The sequence below is a fragment of the Anomaloglossus baeobatrachus genome, chromosome 2, assembly GCF_048569485.1.
Source record: "Anomaloglossus baeobatrachus isolate aAnoBae1 chromosome 2, aAnoBae1.hap1, whole genome shotgun sequence".
Classification (NCBI taxonomy): domain Eukaryota; kingdom Metazoa; phylum Chordata; class Amphibia; order Anura; family Aromobatidae; genus Anomaloglossus; species Anomaloglossus baeobatrachus.
Window position 1 is genome coordinate 38,037,653 of NC_134354.1, and position 22,877 is coordinate 38,060,529.

General features: G+C 52.5%; 1 protein-coding gene across 2 annotated transcripts in view; it reads right to left on the reverse strand.

Annotated features, from left to right (window-relative positions):
- DOP1B (DOP1 leucine zipper like protein B) overlaps positions 1 to 22,877 on the reverse strand; it is a 251,294-nt gene that overhangs the window by 77,002 nt on the left and 151,415 nt on the right. For both annotated transcript variants that reach the window (XM_075334991.1, XM_075334990.1), the window contains exon 21: positions 15,951 to 16,136. In XM_075334991.1, coding sequence (XP_075191106.1) covers positions 15,951 to 16,136 — 186 coding nt within the window. The remainder of the gene's footprint in view (positions 1 to 15,950; positions 16,137 to 22,877) is intronic.

Sequence of the window (22,877 nt, forward strand, 5' to 3'; positions counted from 1 at the left end):
GCCCTGGACAGGTTTCCTGGTTTTGTTTGTGGCATGGAAGTACTCTTCCCGCCAGTAGCTTCCTGAATAATTTCATCCAGTTGTTCACCGAACAGCCTGGGCCCAGCAAATGGGAGCCCAGCAAGGTACTTCATTGAAGAAGCGTCTGCCTTCCACTCTCAAAGCCACAAGATCCTGCGCATAGCGAGAGAATTAGCCGAAGCCACCGCAGTGCGGTGAGAAGCCTCCAGCATGGCAGACATGGCATAGGATGAAAAGGCTGAAGCCTGGAAGTTAAGGCAACCATTTCGGGCATAGAGTCCCTGGTGAGGGAATGCATCTCCTCTAGAGAAGCAGAGATGGCTATGAGAGCCCACACTGCTGCAAAAGATGGGGAGAACGAGACCCCTGCCGCCTCAGATACAGATTTGGCCAGAAGGTCAACCTGGCGGTCAGTTACTCTTCCCGCCAGGGAATCCTTAAGAGAGGTGTCATCAGCCACTGATAGAACTGTCCGGGCTGAGAGTCTAGACACCGGAGGGTCCACCTTTGGTGAATGAGCCCACTCCTTGACCACCTCTGGTGGAAACGGAAAACGGTCATCAGAACCACGCTTTGGGCAGCGTCTGTCAGGACAGGCCCTAGGCTTGGTCACAGTGGCCTGAAAACTGGAGTGGTTAAGGAACACACTCCTTGTTCTCTTGGGCAAGGTAAACTGGTGCTTTCTTATCAGAGAGGGTTGCTCCTCTGATACAGGCGGATTGAGGTCCAGTACAAAAGTAATGGACGCAATCAAATCACTAGCATCTGCGTCACTTTCGGACAGATCAATGGGGTACATGGAGGTAGCGTCCGAGCCCCCAGTAAAGGCATCCTCCTCGTCCTGCGAGTCAACTCGTGAATCAGAGCCACGGGACGAGGAAGGAGAGGGGACCCTGCGTCTCCTTTTAGGAGGACGGGGTCTGAGACCAGATGGAGAATCCTCTGTGAGCTTTGCTGAGCGAGCCGTAGCAGCAGAAGCGCCATGAGAAGGGGGCTGATGCATGCTCAGCAGAGTCCGGGACAGCTGTCCCATGGAGAGAAGGATTCTGCCCAAGCCGGGGGTTCAGCCACCGGAGCCGGAGCAGCCGGAGGAACCACTGGGGATGAGACTCCAGGCTGAGGCACCACCATGTTAGAGCAGGCATCACAATGTGGTTATGTGCTCGGTACAGGCAGTAGGAGCCTACATGCAGTGCATATTGAGTACAGCCTTGCAGCCTTGCTGCTCGTGTGAGACATGCTGCTGAAGTGGGGGCTCTGAGTCAGAATGACCCCCAGCAGAGTATATAAGCAGAGTATATAATATAAGCAGGTCCACAACCGGAGGTTGTGGCTTGCCATACCGTCTGACATTCTGCCAACCCCTCTCTGTGCCCTCCAGATCCCACAGCCCAGACCCCCAGAGAGATACTGCAGCCAGCGCCGATCGCTGTGCTGACATAAGAACGCTGATAAAGAAGGGAATTTTGTTTACTTACCGTAAATTCCTTTTCTTCTAGCTCCTATTGGGAGACCCAGACAATTGGGTGTATAGCTTCTGCCTCCGGAGGCCACACAAAGTATTACACTGAAAAGTGTAACCCCTCCCCTCTGCCTATACACCCTCCCGTGGATCACGGGCTCCTCAGTTTTGGTGCAAAAGCAGGAAGGAGAAAACTTATAAATTGGTCTAGGGTAAATTCAATCCGAAGGATGTTCGGAGAACTGAAGACCATGAACCAAAAGAACAATTCAACATGAACAACATGTGTACACAAAAGAACAACCAGCCCGAAGGGTACAGGGGCGGGTGCTGGGTCTCCCAATAGGAGCTAGAAGAAAAGGAATTTACGGTAAGTAAACAAAATTCCCTTCTTCTTTGTCGCTCCATTGGGAGACGCAGACAATTGGGACGTCCAAGAGCAGTCCCTGGGTGGGTAAAAGAATACCTCGATAAAAAGAGCCGAAAAAACGGCCCCCTCTTACAGGTGGGCAACCACCGCCTGAAGGACTCGCCTACCTAGACTGGCATCTGCCGAAGCATAGGTATGCACGTGATAGTGTTTCGTGAAAGTGTGCAGACTAGACCACGTAGCTGCCTGACACACCTGCTGAGCCGTAGCCCGGTGCCGCAATGCCCAGGACGCACCCACGGCTCTGGTAGAATGGGCTTTCAGCCCTGAAGGAAGCGGAAGCCCAGAAGAACGGTAGGCTTCGAGAATCGGTTCCTTGATCCACCGAGCCAAGGTTGACCTGGAAGTCTGAGAGCCCTTACGCTGGCCAGCGACAAGGACAAAGAGCGCATCTGAACGACGCAGGGGAGCCGTGCGAGACACGTAGAGCCGAAGTGCTCTCACAAGATCCAAAGAGTGCAAATCCTTTTCACACTGGTGAATTGGATTAGGGCAAAATGAAGGCAAGGAGATATCCTGATTGAGATGAAAAGGGGATACCACCTTAGGGAGAAATTCCGAAACCGGACGCAGAACCACCTTATCCTGGTGAAACACCAGGAAGGGGGCTTTGCATGACAGCGCTGCGAGCTCAGACACTCTCCGAAGTGATGTGACTGCCACTAGGAAGGCCACCTTCTGCGAAAGACGTGATAGAGAGACATCCCGCAGCGGCTCGAAGAAGGGAATTTTGTTACTTACCGTAAATTCCTTTTCTTCTAGCTCCTATTGGGAGACCCAGACGATTGGGTGTATAGCACTGCCCTCCGGAGGCCACACAAAGCAATTACACTAAAAAGTGTAAGGCCCCTCCCCTTCTGGCTATACACCCCCAGTGGGATCACTGGCTCACCAGTTTTAGTGCAAAAGCAAGAAGGAGGAAAGCCAATAACTGGTTTAAACAAATTCACTCCGAAGATACGTCGGAGAACTGAAAACCATTCAACATGAACAACATGTGTACCCGAAAAACAACCAAAAATCCCGAAGGACAACAGGGCGGGTGCTGGGTCTCCCAATAGGAGCTAGAAGAAAAGGAATTTACGGTAAGTAACAAAATTCCCTTCTTCTTCGGCGCTCCATTGGGAGACCCAGACGATTGGGACGTCCAAAAGCTGTCCCTGGGTGGGTAAAGAAATACCTCATGTTAGAGCTGCAAAGACAGCCCTCCCCTACGGGGAGGCAACTGCCGCCTGCAGGACTCTTCTACCTAGGCTGGCGTCCGCCGAAGCATAGGTATGCACCTGATAATGTTTGGTGAAAGTGTGCAGACTCGACCAGGTGGCTGCCTGGCACACCTGTTGAGCCGTAGCCTGGTGTCGTAATGCCCAGGACGCACCCACGGCTCTGGTAGAATGGGCCTTCAGCCCTGATGGAACCGGAAGCCCAGCAGAACGGTAGGCTTCAAGAATTGGTTCTTTGATCCATCGAGCCAGGGTGGCTTTGGAAGCCTGCGACCCTCTGCGCTTACCAGCGACAAGGACAAAGAGTGCATCCGAGCGGCGCAGGGGCGCCGTGCGGGAAATGTAGATTCTGAGTGCTCTCACCAGATCCAACAAATGCAAATCCCTTTCATACCGATTAACTGCATGCGGATAAAAGGAAGGCAAGGAGATATCCTGATTAAGATGAAAAGAGGATACCACCTTAGGGAGAAACTCCTGAATGGGGCGCAGCACTACCTTGTCCTGGTGGAACACCAGGAAAGGAGCCTTGGATGACAGCGCTGCTAGTTCGGACACTCTCCGAAGAGACGTGACCGCTACCAGAAAGGCCACTTTCTGTGAGAGTCGAGAAAGTGACACGTCCCTCAGAGGCTCGAAGGGCGGCTTCTGGAGAGCAACAAGGACCTTGTTTAGATCCCACGGATCTAACGGCCGCCTGTACGGAGGTACGATTTGACAAACCCCCTGCAGGAACGTGCGCACCTGAGAAAGTCGTGCTAGACGCTTCTGAAAAAACACGGATAGTGCCGAGACTTGCCCTTTAAGGGAGCCGAGCGACAAGCCCTTTTCCAACCCAGATTGCAGGAAGGAAAGAAAGACAGGTAACGCGAATGGCCAGGGAGATATTCCTTGTGCAGAGCACCAGGATAAGAAAATCTTCCACGTTCTGTGGTAGATCTTAGCAGAAGTGGACTTCCTAGCCTGTCTCATGGTGGCCACGACCCCTTGGGATAATCCTGAAGACGCTAGGATCCAGGACTCAATGGCCACACAGTCAGGTTCAGGGCCGCAGAATTCCGATGGAAAAACGGCCCTTGGGACAGTAAGTCTGGACGGTCTGGTAGTGCCCACGGTTGGCCGACCGTGAGATGCCACAGATCCGGGTACCACGACCTCCTCGGCCAGTCTTGGGCGACGAGTATGACGCGGCCGCAATCGGATCTGATCTTGCGTAACACTCTGGGCAAGAGTGCCAGAGGTGGAAACACATAAGGGAGCCGGAACTGCGACCAATCTTGCACTAAGGCGTCTGCCGCCAGAGCTCTTTGATCGCGAGACCGCGCTATGAAGGTCGGGACCTTGTTGTTGTGCCGAGACGCCATTAGGTCGACGTCCGGCACACCCCAGCGGCGGCAGATTTCCTGAAACACGTCCGGGTGAAGGGACCATTCCCCTGCGTCCATGCCCTGGCGACTGAGGAAGTCTGCTTCCCAGTTTTCTACGCCCGGGATGTGAACTGCTGATATGGTGGATGCTCTTTCCTCTACCCACATCAGAATCCGCCTGACTTCCTGGAAGGCTTGCCGACTGCGTGTCCCTCCTTGGTGGTTGATGTATGCCACCGCTGTGGAGTTGTCCGACTGAATTCGGATCTGTTTTCCTTCCAGCCACTGCTGGAAGGCTAATAGGGCAAGATACACTGCCCTGATCTCCAGAACATTGATCTGAAGGGTGGATTCCTGCTGAGTCCACGTCCCTTGAGCCCTGTGGTGGAGAAAAACTGCTCCCCACCCTGACAGACTCGCGTCTGTCGTGACCACTGCCCAGGATGGGGGCAGGAATGATCTTCCCTGCGATAATGAGGTGGGAAGAAGCCACCATAGCAGAGAATCCTTGGCCGTCTGAGAAAGGGAGACTTTCCTGTCTAGGGAAGTTGTCTTCCCGTCCCATTGGCGGAGAATGTCCCATTGAAGTGGACGCAGATGAAACTGCGCGAACGGGACTGCCTCCATTGCTGCCACCATCTTCCCTAGGAAGTGCATGAGGCGCCTTAAGGGGTGCGACTGACCCTGAAGGAGAGACTGCACCCCTGTCTGTAGTGACCGCTGCTTGTCCAGCGGAAGCTTCACTATCGCTGAGAGAGTATGAAACTCCATGCCAAGATACGTTAGTGATTGAGTCGGAGCCAGGTTTGACTTTGAAAAGTTGATGATCCACCCGAAAGTCTGGAGAGTCTCCAGCGCAACATTCAGGCTGTGTTGGCATGCCTCTTGAGAGGGTGCTTTGACAAGTAGATCGTCCAAGTAAGGGATCACCGAGTGTCCCTGAGAATGCAAGACTGCTACCACTGCCGCCATGACCTTGGTGAAAACCCGTGGGGCTGTCGCCAGACCAAATGGCAGAGCTACGAACTGGAGATGGTCGTCTCCTATCACGAAACGTAGGAAACGTTGGTGCTCTGTAGCAATCGGCACGTGGAGATAAGCATCTTTGATGTCTATTGATGCAAGGAAATCTCCTTGAGACATTGAGGCAATGACAGAGCGGAGGGATTCCATCCGGAACCGCCTGGCGTTCACATGCTTGTTGAGCAGCTTTAGGTCCAGAACAGGACGGAACGAGCCGTCCTTTTTTGGAACCACGAAGAGATTGGAGTAAAAACCTTGCCCTTGTTCCTGCAGAGGAACAGGGATCACCACTCCTTCTGCTCTTAGTGAGCACACCGCCTGCAGAAGGGCATTTGCTCGGTCGGGATGTGGGGAGGTTCTGAAGAACCGAGGCGGAGGATGAGAACTGAATTCTATCCTGTACCCGTGAGACAAAATGTCTGCTACCCACCGGTCTTTGACCTGTGGCAGCCAAATGTCGCAAAAGCGGGAGAGCCTGCCACCGACCGAGGATGCGGAGGGATGAGGCCGAAAGTCATGAGGCAGCCGCCTTGGAAGCGGTTCCTCCGGTTGTTTTCTTGGGGCGTGAATGAGCCCGCCAGGAATCTGAGCTCCTTTGCTCCTTCTGAGTCCCTTTGGACGAGGAGAATTGGGTCTTGCTGGAGCCTCGAAAGGACCGAAACCTCGACTGCCACTTCCTCTGTTGAGGTTTGCTCGATCTGGGCTGGGGTAAGGAGGAGTCCTTACCCTTGGATTGCTTAATGATTTCAGCCAATTGCTCACCAAACAGTCTGTCTCCAGATAGTGGCAAGCTGGTTAAACATTTCTTGGAAGCAGAATCTGCTTTCCATTCCTTTAACCACAAGGCTCTGCGCAAAACCACAGAGTTGGCAGACGCCATTGAGGTACGACTCGTAGAGTCCAGGACAGCGTTGATAGCGTAAGTCGCAAACGCAGACATTTGCGAGGTTAGGGACGCTACTCGCGGCACTGCTGGACGTATGATAGAGTCCACTTGTGCCAGGCCAGCTGAAATAGCTTGGAGTGCCCACACGGCCGCGAATGCTGGAGCAAACGACGCGCCGATAGCTTCATAGACAGACTTTAACCAAAGGTCCATCTGTCTGTCATTGGCATCTTTAAGTGAAGCCCCATCTTCCACTGCAACTAAGGATCTAGCCGCAAGCCTGGAGATTGGGGGGTCCACCTTTGGACACTGGGTCCAGCGTTTGACCACGTCAGGGGGAAAGGGATAACGTGTATCCTTAAGACGTTTGGAGAAACGCTTATCTGGATAAGCATGATGTTTCTGGACTGATTCTCTGAAGTCAGAGTGGTCCAGAAAAGTACTCAATTTACGCTTAGGATACCGGAACTGGAACTTCTCCTGCTGTGCAGCTGCCTCCTCTGCAGAAGGGGCTGGGGGAGAAATATCCAACAGTCTATTGATGGCCGCTATAAGGTCATTTACCATAGCGTCACCATCAGGGGTATCTAGATTGAGAGCGGTGTCAGGAGTAGATTCCTGATCACCCACCTCTGTCTCCTCATACAGAGCCTCGTCTCGCTGAGACCCTGACCAGTGTGATGACGGCGAGGGTCTTTCCCAGCGAGCCCGCTTAGGCTGCCTGGGACTGTCATCCGAGTCAGAGTCTTCAGCCTGTGATGCCTGGGACCCCCTTGAAGTACGGATTAGTTCCAACTGAGGGGGACCGGGGAGCATAGACACAGCAGTGTCCATGGTCTGAGAAACTGGCCTGGACTGCAAGGTTTCCAGGATTTTTGTCATAGTCACAGACATCTTGTCAGCAAAAACTGCAAATTCTGTCCCCGTCACCGGGGCAGGGTTCACAGGCGTCTCTGCCTGGGCCACTACTACCATAGACTCTGGCTGACGAAGTGGCACAGGGATTGAACATTGCACACAATGGGGGTCATTGGAACCTGCCGGTAGATTAGCCCCACATGCGGCACAAGCAGTGCGTACCGCCTGTGCCTTGGCACCCTTGCGTTTTGCGGATGACATGTTGTTGTCTCCTCAGAGCAATGTAGGGTATAAGCCAAGAAGCGACTGTACAGTGCAATATAAATATATATGGTACAGAGAAAAAATGCACCAAATAACACTGTGGCACTAGTGGGGCCAGCACTTATGTGCAGCTTACCGCCCGCATAAACGCGGGTGTGTGGTCGCCAGAGTCCCTTGTCTGACTCCCCCAGAGCCTGTGACCGTTCTCCAGCCAGACTGCATGCAGGAATGGCTGCCGGCGTCCTGTGGAGAGGGGCGGGCCCTGGGCGTGTTGAGACCAAGAGCGGGAAACTTGCGTCCCCACTGTGCCCAGTGAGAGGGCTGGAGCATGTAAATAAGGCTCCAGCCCTCGGCGCTGCCTATTGCACAGCGTCTCTCCCTTTCCCTGATTGATAGGGTGGGGGCGGGAACGAACCGTAACTAGGCCGCAAAAGCCGGGGACTAGATTTATGAGCGCTGCCGCCGTAAAGACGCGGGCAGCGCGAGTCCCCGGCGCACTACAAGTCCCAGCGGCGCCGCCGCTCCCGGAGCGGCCGGCGCGGTAGTTCCCAAGACAAAAAAATCACTCAGCTAAGCTGCAGTGACTCTAACCCGAGCGCGCAGCGCTAGTGCCCCCGGCGCACTAGCACACCCAGCAAGCCTGGAGTGTGCGTGGCCTGTCTGTGCGGGGACACAGAGTACCTGAACGTTGCAGGGCCTTGTCCCTGACTGTACTCAGCTCCTCCAGCAGGGTCTCTGGGTCTGTGGATGGAGCTCGGCCTCAGGGTTCGGGGGCCGGTAAGATCCCACTTCCACAGAGCCCCTCAGGGGGATGGGGAAGGAAAGCAGCATGTGGGCTCCAGCCTCCGTACCCGCAATGGGTACCTCACCCTTACAAACCGCAAGTGGGGTGAGAAGGGAGCATGCTGGGGGCCCTATATGGGCTCTCTTTTCTTCCATCCGATAGAGTCAGCAGCTACTGCTGACTAAACAGTGGAGCTATGCGTGGATGTCTGACCTCCTTCGCACAAAGCAGAAAACTGGTGAGCCAGTGATCCCACTGGGGGTGTATAGCCAGAAGGGGAGGGGCCTTACACTTTTTAGTGTAATTGCTTTGTGTGGCCTCCGGAGGGCAGTGCTATACACCCAATCGTCTGGGTCTCCCAATGGAGCGCCGAAGAAAGGTGGTTTTTGAAGAGCCGTTAGAACCCTGTTAAGATCCCAGGGTTCCAGCGGACGCTTGTAAGGTGGGACTATGTGGCAAACTCCCTGCAGGAACGTGCGGACCTGCGGAAGCCTGGCTAGACGCTTTTGAAAAAACACGGAGAGCGCCGATACTTGGCCCTTGAGAGAGCCGAGTGACAAACCCTTGTCCATTCCAGATTGAAGGAATGAAAGAAAAGTGGGTAAGGAAAACGGCCATGGAGGAAAACCGTTATTAGCGCACCAGGATAGGAAGATTTGCCAAGACCTGTAATAGATCTTGGCGGACGTAGGCTTCCTGGCCTGTCTCATGGTGGCAATGACATCCTGAGATAACCCTGAAGACGCTAGGAGCCAGGACTCAATGGCCACACAGTCAGGTTGAGGGCCACAGAATTCAGATGGAAAAACGGGCCTTGTGACAGCAAGTCTGGGCGGTCTGGAAGCGCCCACGGTTGACCCACCATATGTTTAAGAAAAAAAGGGGGAAAGAGTGCACCACAGCAGCATGTATATATATATACTGGAGGGGTGCTGGAAATGCAATGGAATTTTAATTCTGAGCACAGGAAGAGGGAGACATTGCATATAACCGCACAACCCGATTTTAATATACAAAAACCTTTATTCAATGCACTTGTACATCATAAAAACAATTAAAATGTGAAAAAAGCCAACAACCTGGCACCAACGGATATTGCACTACAATCAATTAGTAACCATACAATTACATTATATTATATGTTGCCCAAATAGGGGAGGCACGTGTCACTTTGCTGGGCAACTCCAGATACAATCTCCAGCAAGTAGTATGATAACCATATATATGATATGCCCTGGAACAGAGGATATGTCCTAACCAATTATCTAAACCACCAAGGCAGTAAGGTATGCATAAACAAGGTACACATCAATATATATAATATTACCCAAGGATTCAAGGGGAGACATATGATCAGAAAGAGTGTTTTGGTGTGGAATGAAGATCAGGCCACTTCAACCTGGTTTGGACCCCTTCGGTATATGACCCACCGTGAGATGCCACAGATCTGGATACCACGACCGCCTCGGCCAGTCTGGAGCGACAAGAATGGCGCGACGGCAGTCGGACCTGATCTTGCGTAGCACTCTGGGCAGCATCGCCAGAGGAGGAAAAACATAAGGCAGTCGAAACTGCGACCAATCCTGGACTAACGCGTCCGCCGCCAGAGCTCTGTGATCCTGAGACCGTGCCATGAATGCCGGGACCTTGTTGTTGTGCCGTGACGCCATGAGATCGACGTCCGGCGTTCCCCAGCGGCGACAGATCTCTCGAAACACGTCTGGGTGCAGAGACCATTCCCCCGCGTCCATGCCCTGACGACTGAGAAAATCTGCTTCCCAGTTTTCTACACCCGGGATGTGAACTGCGGAGATAGTGGAGGCTGTGGCTTCCACACACTGCAGAATCCGTCGGACTTCCTGGAAGGCTAGACGACTGCGAGTGCCGCCTTGGTGGTTGATGTAGGCGACGGCAGTGGCGTTGTCCGACTGGATACGGATCTGCCTGCCCTCCAGCCACCGATGAAAAGCCAATAGAGCTAGATACACTGCCCTTATCTCCAGAGTATTGATCTGAAGGGACGATTCTATCGGAGTCCAGGTTCCCTGAGCCCTGTGGTGGAGAAAAACCGCTCCCCAACCTGACCGGCTCGCGTCCGTGGTGACCACAGCCCAGGTTGGGGGTAGGAAGGATTTTCCCCGCGACAGAGAATTGGGAAGGAGCCACCACTGAAGTGACGTCTTGGTTGCAAGGGAAAGAGAGACGTTCTTGTCGAGGGAAGCCGCACTCTTGTCCCATTTGCGGAGAATGTCCCATTGGAGTGGCCGGAGATGGAATTGCGCGAACGGGACTGCCTCTATAGCTGCAACCATCTTCCCCAGGAAGTGCATGAGGCGCCTTAAGGGGTGTGACTGACTCCGAAGAAGGGATTGCACCCCTGCCTGCAGAGAAAGCTGTTTGTTGCTCGGAAGCTTGACTAACGCTTGCTGGGTATGAAACTCCATCCCCAGGTACGTCAGTGATTGGGTCGGTGTCAACTTGGATTTCGGGAAGTTGATGATCCACCCGAACCACTGGAGAGTCGCCAGAGCGACGGATAGACTTTGTTGACACGCCACCCGAGACGGGGCCCTGACTAGGAGATCGTCCAAGTAGGGGATCACCGAGTGGCCCTGAGAATGCAGGACATCCACAACGGATGCCATGACTTTGGTGAAAACCCGTGGGGCTGTCACCAAGCCGAAAGGCAATGCCACGAACTGAAGGTGTTCGTCCCCGATGGCAAAACGCAGGAAACGTTGATGTTCGGGTGCGATCGGAACATGGAGATAAGCATCCTTGATGTTGATCGATACTAGGAAGTCTCCTTGTGACATCGAGGCGATGACCGAGCGGAGAGATTCCATCCGAAACCGTCTGGTTCTCACATGTCTGTTGAGTAGCTTGAGGTCCAGAACGGGACGGAATGACCCGTCCTTTTTTGGCACCACGAACAAGTTGGAGTAAAATCCGCGACCACGTTCCTGAAGGGGAACGGGGATCACAACTCCTTCCATCTTTAGAGCGTTCACTGCCTGAAAAAGTGCGTCGGCCTGAGCGGGGGGCGGAGAGGTTCTGAAGAAACGAGCCGCAGGACGAGAGCTGAACTCTATCCTGTAACCGTGAGACAGAATGTCTCTCACCCATCGGTCTTGAACATGTGGCCACCAGGCGTCGCCAAAGCGGGAGAGCCTGCCACCGACCGAGGATGCGGCTAGGGGATGCCGAGAGTCATGAGGAGGCCGTCTTGGAGGCAGTGCCTCCTGCGGCCTTTTGCGGGCGTGACTTGGATCGCCACGCATAGGAGTTCCTCTGGCCTTTCTCCGGCCTGTTGGACGAAGAGGATTGGGACTTGGCGGAGGGACGAAAGGACCGAAACCTCGATTGGATTTTTCTCTGTTGAGGTCTCTTAGGTTTGGCCTGGGGTAAGGAGGAATCCTTTCCTTTGGATTCCTTAATAATCTCATCCAATCGTTCGCCAAACAAACGTTCGCCAGAAAAAGGCAAACCAGTTAAGAACCTCTTGGAAGCCGAGTCTGCCTTCCATTCGCGCAGCCACATGACCCTGCGGACTGCCACGGAGTTAGCAGATGCTACCGCCGTACGGCTAGCGGAGTCCAGGACGGCGTTCATGGCGTAGGACGAAAAGGCTGACGCCTGAGAGGTCAAAGACGCAACTTGCGGAGCAGAATTCCGTGTGACAGCATTAATCTCAGTCAGACAAGCCGAGATTGCTTGGAGTGCCCACACGGCTGCAAAGGCCGGGGCGAAAGACGCGCCCGTGGCCTCATAGATGGACTTCACCAGGAGCTCTATCTGCCTGTCAGTGGCATCCTTCAGGGATGAGCCATCTGCAACAGACACCACGGACCTAGCCGCCAATCTGGAGACTGGAGGATCCACCTTGGGACAGTGAGCCCAACCCTTAACGACTTCAGATGGGAAGGGGTAACGCGTGTCAGTGAGGCGTTTAGCAAAGCGCTTGTCCGGGACCGCTCTGGGCTTCTGGACAGCATCCCTGAAGTTAGAGTGATCAAAAAACGTATTGCGCGTATGTTTGGGGAACCGAAACTGGTGTTTCTCCTGCTGAGACGCCGACTCCTCTACAGGAGGAGACGGGGGAGAGAGATCCAACACCTGGTTGATGGACGAGATAAGATCATTTACTAAGGCGTCCCCATCAGGTGTATCAAGGTTAAGGGCGACGTCAGGGTCAGAGCCCTGAGCTGCGACGTCCGCCTCGTCCTCCAGAGAGTCCTCAAGCTGGGATCCCGAGCAGCGAGAGGAAGTCGGGGAAGAGTCCCAGCGAGCCCGCTTAGCCGGTCTAGGACTGCGGTCCGGGCAGGAGTCCTCCGCCTGAGACCGAGGGGCCAACCTGGGAGCGCGCTGCGGCGCGGACCGAGAGGGGCCTGGAGGCGACGAGCTAACAGGGGCCGGGGCCTGTGAAAGGTCCGGTCTGGACTGCAAAGCTTCAAGTAGCTTAGAAGACCATTTGTCCATAGACAGTGCCATGGATTGAGAAAGAGACTCAGAGAGTTTCTCAGCAAAAGAGGCGAACTCTGTCCCTGCAGCCTGGTCAGAGGGAGCAGGGGGGTCTACATGAGCCGAGGGGCCCACCAGTGTCCGAGGCTCCGGCTGAGCAAGCGAGGCAGGAGTCGAGCATTGCTCACAGTGAGGGTAGGTGGAACCCGCAGGTAACATAGCCCCACAAGAGGTACAGGCCGCGAAAAAAACCTGTGCCTTAGCAGCTTTGCTCCTTGTGGACGACATGCTGTTGTCTCCTAGGAGAGTGACCACTGAGGGTATATGGGAAGGGGTATACAGCCCGACCGAACAGATATATATATATCTAGTATATATATATATATACATATGTATCTATTCCGGCACCCTAGGGGGACCAGCACCGGGTGACCGGTATGGCTTACCGACCGCTAACGAGCGGAGTGTGTCCTCCAGATTCCCTGCCTTGGATCCCCCGGAGCTGCAGAGCTGTTAACTGAGAAGCCTCCACCGGCAGAATGCCAGAAAATGGCTGCCGGAGCTCTCAGGGGAGGAGTGGGGCCGTGGGCGGCGCCAGCAAAAGTGCTGGGGTCCCCACAGTGATCAGTGAGGGGGGAGGAAGGCAAGCAGGATGCTCCAGCCCTCACATCCGACGTCATGTCGGTAATCCCGCCCTTACCCCTGACAGGCAGGCCCGGGGGCGGGATTTTTGCGACTAGGCCGCGATGAAGCCGGGGACTAAATTTGAGGCCGCGCCCGACAAGTAGGCACGGTCGGCGCGGAAGTCCACCGGCCTCCTCAATTCAGCAGCTGCCGCGGCTTCCGGGAAGAAGGTGCGCTCCCTGCACAGTCCCCTATGGGGACACAGAGTACCTTTGAGTTGCAGGGCCCTGTCCCTGAGGTCGAAGAGGCTCCGGTCGGGCAGGTTCCCACAGGGGCTGCGGATGGAGCACGGTCCCAGCAAATGGATGACCGCTTAGGATCCCACTTCTCCCAGAGCCGCATAAGGGATGGTGAAGGAGACGGCATGTGGCTCCAGCCTCTGTACCCGCAATGGGTACTTCAACCTTAACAACACTGCCGACATAGTGGGGTGAGAAGGGAACATGCCGGGGGCCCCGTGGGGGCCCTCTTTTCTTCCAACCGACATAACTAAGTATGAGATGCATGAGTGGATGTGTGCCTCCTTCCACACAAAGCATAAAACTGAGGAGCCCGTGATCCACAGGAGGGTGTATAGGCAGAGGGGAGGGGTTACACTTTTTAAAGTGTAATACTTTGTGTGGCCTCCGGAGGCAGAAGCTATACACACAATTGTCTGGGTCTCCCAATGGAGCGACAAAGAAATGGCGCTTCTGCCCAAGCCGGAGCGAGGAGAGGGGGCGGGGCCTACTCTAAGAGCGGGATCCCGAGGGCCAGGGAGATATACAGGGGAGGGAAACATTTCCTCAGAGAGGAGTGTCCCTCTCCTGAGCCGAACGGCCGCTGGGCGGAGCCGCACTGTCCCTCTGCATGATTGGCATGCAGGGGCAGTGAAAACGAAACTAGGCCTCAGGCGAAGCCGGGGCCTAAATTTAATGATGCGGCCGGCGCGCAGGCACCATCGGCGCGGTTCTCTGGTGAAAACCAGAGAACCGGCCGGAAATGTCAGAATACATACACAGCACACTCTCCCCAACAATAAAGTAGAAGGGACCCCCGGATAATAACGTCTCAGATACTTAGCTTGTGAGACGCAGGGCCAGGTCCCTGAGGGATGAGTGCTCCGTCCGGCAGGATCCTGAAAGGGCTGCGGATGGAGACCAGTCTCCTGCAAGGCAGGGAGAACCGTGCTGGCTCCCACTTCAAGCCAGAGCCCGAGGGATGGTGAAGGAGCGCGGCATGTAAGGCTCCAGCCCTGAAATCAACCTTAACAACACCGCCGACACAGTGGGGTGAGAAGGGACATGCCGGGAGTCCAGGCTTGGACCCGCTTTTCTTCAAACTCTTTCCAAAAATCAAAATCAGATGAGAATGCATGTGTGGATGTGTGCCTCCTGAACACAAAGCATTGAACTGGCTATATTTGGTTATCCAGTGGGTGTATATGCTCGGAGGGAGGAGCTACACTTTTTAGTGTAGTACTTTGTGTGTCCTCCGGAGGCAGAAGCTATACACCCATGGTCTGGGTCTCCCATAGGAACGATGAAGAAATAAACACTTTACTTTACCTTCTCCAGTGCTGGTCTCCCGTGTCTCCCTCCGTGCTGCTGAGCTCCTGCACTTCCTGGTTCTCGGTGCCGGTCATGTGATCGGCACAGCAGAGTGATATCATCTCTGCGTGCCTGATCACAGCGGCAGCAGGAGACCGGGGAGACACGCAGGAGGAGGTAAGGAAAGAGTTTTTTATTTTACTATGGGCAGCAGCATGGGGTGATATCTAACACAGGGGGGGCATGTGCCATCAAAGGGGGGGCGCAGGCAGATATAATATGCACTGCTGCACCAGCCCATCACTGCGGTTTCAGCACCACAGTGATGGACAGCGGCAGTGCATATTATATGAGCGGGAGCAGGAGATTAACGCTGCCTACCTGCAGCGCTCCAGAACTGCCCCCACCTCCCCTGGACTCTGTAGTATATATATATTATATATATATATATACATACATATATACCGCACCCCCTACTTTCCCCCAACATTTGGGGGAACAAAAGTGCATCTTATAAAGCGAAAAATACGGTACTTATAACATAGAGGCACTTAGAGCACAAATTCGCCAATTTATGAGAGCCCGCCAGCCACGACAAGGAGACCATTCTTTGATGGACCGCTAATCCTGACATGTCTCTCTTGGGTTAAAAGCTTACAAATTTAAAGGGCAGGTAGCATGTATCCCTAATTAATAACAGTTTTGGGCTCATTCGGACGTCTGTGCTTCAAGGTTCGGTCTGGTCGGAGTCCGGGGCTGATTTTCATACACATCTGATGAGTGTTACACACACCTTCTTTTCTCTCCTCAATTGAATTTTGAACAATACTTTTGGGGACACATCACCAAAAAAAAAAAAAAAAGGTTTGATGCCTATTAATGGCACATTCCTCAGAGGCCATCAAGTGTCATGGCATCTTTACACTCAGATTAGGTAGAGAAGATCTCGGTTTCTTACCTTTGTGGTTTTGAAGTAGACGGAGGATGAGCCCTTTATGGTCCCCAGCAGATCGGAGGGTCTCCGCTCCCGCTCCTGTCTGGTAATCACGCTCCACAGTAGAGACAAGCTGTTAACGATGCGCGGCAGTTCTTCCAGGAGAGCGTGGCGGGCGTTCTTAAGATTCGCCGGATCTGAAGAAGAGGACTGCGGGCAAGAAATGCAAAAAGAAATAAAAAAAAAATCCTAAGATTTGTCTGGTAAATTAATTCCATTGTTATTCTAAAGAACATATCGGGGATGATGACTACAGCAGCAGATGGGTGTGCTGCTCTGGGGGGGGGCAGTGACAAGGCTACATCCCATGTGAATGATCAGGAGCTGTATCAAGATATGATAAAAAATAAGCCCTAGCATAATTTTACAGGATTTATGTCATATGCTTGATGTATAAGCACTACACCAAAAATAAGCCCTTGCTACAGTGAAAGTCGATGTAATGGGGAGTCAAACTGGGCAATTTTTCAGGGCCCCTACTTTAAGGGTCCCAAGCGTTTCTATTCTGAGGGCAGGACTCCTTAAGGACCTTAGGTGACATCATGGTTATGTGTGTGACCATGGTGTCACCAAAGATCTCATAACTGCAGGAGCCTAGAGCTGAAGAGGACACACAGGCTGGTATGTATTTGCAGTGTGTATATACTATATATATATATATATACACATCTCTATATCTGTGTGTGTGTGTGTGTGTGTGTGTGTGTGTGTGTGTGTGTGTGTGTGTGTGTGTGTGTGTGTGTGTAACCATGATGTCACCAAACCAAAGGTCTCATAACTGCAGGAGTCTAGAGCTGAAGAAGAGGAAACAGGCTGGTATGTATTCCCAGTGTGTGTGTCTGGGGTGTGTGCGTATGTATGTAGGTAGATATTATATATATATATATATATATATATATATATATATATATATATATATATATATATATATATATATATATATATATATATATATATATATATATAAAATGTGTGTGTGCGTGTAACCATGATGTCACCAAACGAAAGGTCTCATAACTTCATAACTGCAGGAGTCTAGAGCTGAAGAAGAGGAAACAGGCTGGTATGTATTTGCAGTGTGTGTGTGTATATATATATATATTATACAGTGCCTACAAGTAGTATTCAACCCCCTGCAGATTTAGCAGGTTTACACATTCGGAATTAACTTGGCATTGTGACATTTGGACTGTAGATCAGCCTGGAAGTGTGAAATGCAGCAAAAAAGAATGTTGTTTCTCTTTTTTTTTTTTTAAATTGTGAAAAGTTTATTCAGAGGGTCATTATTATTCAACCCCTCAATCCACAAGAATTCTGTTTGATTCCCCTAAAGTATTAAGTATTTCAGGCACAAAAAACAATGAGCTTCACATGTTTGGATTAATTATCTCTTTTTCCAGCCTTTTCTGACTAATTAAGACCCTCCCTAAACTTGTGAACAGCACTCATACTTGGTCAACATGGGAAAGACTAAGCGGATCCCCAGACCCCCCCCACCCCTTGTTACCCTCACCTGGCCCCTCCACCTCCCAGCCCCCCCACCACCCCTTCTTACCCTCACCTGGCCCCTTCACCTCCCAGCCCCCCCCCACCCCTTCTTACCCCCACCTGGCCCCTCCACCTCCCAGCCCTCCCCCCCCCACCACCCTCCTCCTTTTCCCCAGTTTCTCACTCTTTTCTATTCTCTGTTTTATTTCTCTTGCTTTCTTTCTGGTCTTTTCCTCTTTCGCTTCTTACTATTCTTGGTGAGTTACGTATGTTACCTGTTAAATGTGAATTTATTCTTTGAAAAAGCTAGATGGAACCTTGAATGTCTATACACCTGAAAGGGGGCATTTGCGGGGACATTTTCTGTCACAATGTAAAAATGTAAAGTGTGCCTTATGTCCTTTTTTTTGGTGTGTTGAATGTATCTTACAAAGGTCCATTTGATCTTAAGAACTGTTATGTGTACTGTTAAAGGATTACATTTATAAATAAAAGAATTTGAAAAAAAACATGGGAAAGACAAAGGAGCATTCCAAGGCCATCAGAGACAAGATCGTGGAGGGTCACAAGGCTGGCAAGGGGTACAAAACCCTTTCCAAGGAGTTGGGCCTACCTGTCTCCACTGTTGGGAGCATCATCCGGAAGTGGAAGGCTTATGGAACTACTGTTAGCCTTCCACGGCCTGGACAGCCTTTGAAAGTTCCACCCGTGCCGAGGCCAGGCTTGTCCGAAGAGTCAAGGCTAACCCAAGGACAACAAGGAAGGAGCTCCGGGAAGATCTCATGGCAGTGGGGACATTGGTTTCAGTCAATACCATAAGTAACGTACTCCACCGCAATGGTCTCCGTTCCAGACGAGCCCGTAAGATACCTTTACTTTCAAAGTGTCATGTCAAGGCTCGTCTACAGTTTGCTCATGATCACTTGGAGGACTCTGAGACAGACTGGTTCAAGGTTCTCTGGTCTGATGAGACCAATATCGAGATCTTTGGTGCCAACCACACACGTGACGTTTGGAGACTGGATGGCACTGCATACGACCCCAAGAATACCATCCCTACAGTCAAGCATGGTGGTGGCAGCATCATGCTGTGGGGCTGTTTCTCAGCCAAGGGGCCTGGCCATCTGGTCCGCATCCATGGGAAGATGGATAGCACGGCCTACCTGGAGATTTTGGCCAAGAACCTCCGCTCCTCCATCAAGGATCTTAAGATGGGTCGTCATTTCATCTTCCAACAAGACAACGACGCAAAGCACACAGCCAAGAAAACCAAGGCCTGGTTCAAGAGGGAAAAAATCAAGGTGTTGCAGTGGCCTAGTCAGTCTCCTGACCTTAACCCAATTGAAAACTTGTGGAAGGAGCTCAAGATTAAAGTCCACATGAGACACCCAAAGAACCTAGATAAGTTGGAGAAGATCTGCATGGAGGAGTGGGCCAAGATAACTCCAGAGACCTGTGCCGGCCTGATCAGGTCTTATAAAAGACAATTATTAGCTGTAATTGCAAACAAGGGTTATTCCACAAAATATTAAACCTAGGGGTGAATAATAATTGACCCACACTTTTATGTTGAAAATTTATTAAAATTTAACTGAGCAACATAACTTGTTGGTTTGTAAGATTTATGCATCTGTTAATAAATCCTGCTCTTGTTTGAAGTTTGCAGGCTCTAACTTATTTACATCTTATCAAACCTGATAAATCTGCAGGGGGTTGAATACTACTTGTAGGCACTGTATATATATATATATCTATATATAGATCTATATATATATATATGTGTGTGTGTGTGTGTGTGTGTGTGTGTGTGTGTGTGTGTATATATAACCATGATGTCATCAAACCAAAGGTCTCAACTGCAAGAGGCTAGAGCTGAAGAAGAGGAAACAGGCTGCTATGTATTTGCAGTGTATGTGTGTGTACACACACGTTACACACAGGGTTTGGAGACTTATGCTGATGTTCCTGAATGTGATATGACTATTTTTTTTAGTTCAAAAATAAATATGGATTATTGTTCTTGGGGAAAAAAATAAGACATCCCCTAAAAATAAGCCCTAGCCCATTGTCACAAACCACCGGGGGGGTCACTCAGAAATCCCCCGCGCTGGCTACCAGTACGTCACAATCGGGGGGTAACAAGTGGGGGTCACCCCTCCTTTATACCTCCCGACCGACAGACAGAGCACGTGACGCGCTCTCTAGCGCCCCTCTTATAGTCAGGCCAATTATGGAATTGCCCGACCATAAGCAAGGAGGCCGCTATACTACTTATGCCGATTATTGAAGGGTCCCCGGTGAGAGTAAGGTATATATTCCCCCGACCTCCGCGGGCGGAATATATAAAATCTCCCCGAATCTCACTGGCCTCCCCACAATAATCCTTGGCACAATTCGCTGCCACCAACCGATTTACGGTAACTATTAGCCGAACACACAGACGTGGGATTCAAGATCGAGATAACAGAACAGCCCAAGATTAATTATATAATTTAATCAGCCTAAAGCACACTAGAACTACAATATATACAATAGGGAATCTACAGAATATACAGTTATGTCAGAGTACAGTTACAATCAAAGCATGGGTTACAAACAGGCATACACAGTTCCAGCAGTTACCTTGTTGCGTCTGGCCACAGGGGGGCGCTGTAGACCAGGTTTCCAGGAACTCCCTCACAGGTCTTTCCCAACCAGGCCCCCGAGCAGAAGAACACTGGAAAATGGCCGAAGTAGGGTTATCAACCTGGGCAATCCAGGTCCCCTCCTACCTTAGTGACCTCACAGGGAAGCACTGCCACTCCCCCTGCATGGATCAGAATTATCCAGCAAAGGGGATATTGGCCATAACTTTGCCTGGGAGCGTCGTAGGCGGACGCCAATGCTCTCATCGTGACAGTTATGAATTTAGCTACAGAACGAGGGGACTCATGACCTGTCTGCCAGTTCCCCATTGGCTGATATCACGCCTGGGGCATTTCCCAATGTCCTGCTCCCATAAAAAGGGTGTGCCGGCATCGTCCGCATGCGGAGACACCATTTTTATGGTTGCCATATTTATCGGAAATATGGCTTGCGAGATATGAACCATTTTTTACTGGAGTCGTTCTGTCTGGCTATTTCCATAGCCTTGCTAACTAGCTAGCAGCTCCTACTACAGGGTGACGGCAGGGAGTCATCCTGTGTCCATTGTTCCCACACCACCTCATTTCCATATCACAGGACATGGCCATGGGATTTGTTGCTAAACCAGTTGTGTGAAGGAAAGGGGGGGTGACACCAGGAGAGGGCTTCCTGACATACTTGAATATCATGATTTATCGTCATATCTCCGGATTTACCTCACACCTCCCCCCTTTTGAGGGCGCTAGGGGGCAGCACACTCCGGTGTTCCCCCGTGCGCCCGTCCGCGACCTCTCCTTGTCGGGACAGCCCGTCTGCGTTACCGTGGTCACGGCCCCTTTTGTGGCGAATGGTGAAGTTGTATTGCTGGAGCGCAAGGCTCCATCGCAACAATCGCCCATTCGTCCCAGAGACGGTGTGCAACCAGCTGAGGGGATTGTGGTCCGTCTCCACGATGAAGTGGCGCCCGTATAGATAGGGTTGCAGACGCTGCAGGGCCCACACTATGGCCAGGCACTCCTTCTCCATCGTGGAATAGGCAACTTCCCTTGGTAACAGCTTCCTGCTCAGGTACAAGACTGGGTGCTCTTGGCTCGCAGAGTCCACCTGGCTGAGCACCGCACCGAGGCCGAAGTCACTGGCGTCGGTCTGTACTACAAACGGCCGCGTGAAGTCGGCTGCCTGTAGCACGGGCGGGCTGGACAGGGCGTCCTTTAGGGCCCGGAAGGCTGTCTCGCAGTCCATTGTCCAATCGACTGCAGAGGGCAGCTTCTTCTTGGTGAGGTCCGTCAAGGGCTTTGCCAGGCTACTATAGCATGGGACAAACCTCCTATAGTACACAGCGGTCCCCAAGAAGGACATCACCTGCTTCTTGGTCCTGGGGGTGGGCCAGGATGCGATGGCTTCCACTTTCTCAGGCTCGGGCTTCAGTGTTCTCCCACCTACCCGGTGACCGAGGTACTGGACCTCGCTCATGGCCAGCTGACACTTTCCCGGCTTGATGGTCAAACCTGCCCGGTGGATCCGCCTGAGCACCTGTGCTAGATGCTCTAGGTGGTCCTCCCAGGTGGGACTGAAGACGGCAATGTCATCCAGGTACGCGGCCGCGTACCCTTCAAGTCCCTTGAGCAGGGTGTTGACCATCCGCTGGAAAGTGGCAGGGGCATTCCTCATCCCGAATGGCATCACCGTGGACTCGTACAGTCCAAATGGGGTAATAAAGGCAGAGCGTTCCCTGGCCTTGCGAGTCAGGGGGATCTGCCAATATCCCCGGCTCAGATCCATGATGGTCAGGTACTGAGCCCCGGCCAACTGATCGAGCAGGTCATCGATGCGTGGCATTGGGTACGCATCGGCGACCGTGACCGCATTGAGCCCCCTGTAGTCCACGCAGAACCGAGTGGTTCGGTCCTTCTTAGGGACGAGGACTACAGGCGAGGCCCAAGCGCTGTTGGATGCCTGGATCACCCCCAGCTTCAGCATCTCGTCAATCTCCTGGCGCATGTGTTGCTGCACCTCCAGGGAGACCCGATATGCTGAACGCCGGATCGGGGGATGATCCCCAGTGTCCACGTGATGGACAGCCAAGTCAGTCCTTCCGGGCTGGTTGGTAAACAACCCCCGGAAGGGGTGTAGGGTGGCCCACAGCTGGGACCGTTGGTCCTCCAAGAGCTGGTGGCCAACCTCCACATCCTCAATGGATCCGCCTGCCCTAACCTGGGCTAGCATATCCAAGAGGGTTTCCGCTTCTCCCTCCTCGGGCAGGTTGCACACGGGGAGCGCACATGCCTCCCGCTCATGATGTGCCTTCATCATGTTCACATGGAAGGGCTTCCGCCTTCCACGGGCAGGGTCCAGGGTGACCAGGTACGTCACAGGGTTGAGCTGCTGGTACACGAGGTATGGGCCTTCCCAGGCTGCCTGAAGCTTGTCCTGTGGTACGGGGACCAGTACCCACACCTCTTGACCCACTTGGTAGGTCCTCTCACAAGCGTTCTGGTCGTACCAACGCTTCTGATCGGCCTGGGCTTGAGCCATATTGTCGTGTACCAGTTGCGTCAAGGCCTGCATTTTGTCCCGGAAGCGCATGACATACTCGATAACCGACACTCCAGGGGTGGCCAAATCCCCTTCCCAAGCCTCTTTCACCAGAGCCAGGGGGCCCCGCACACGTCGCCCGTACAGGAGCTCAAACGGTGAGAATCCTGTTGAGGCCTGTGGAACCTCCCGGTAAGCAAATAACAGGTGTGGGAGATACCGCTCCCAGTCACGCCCATGGGA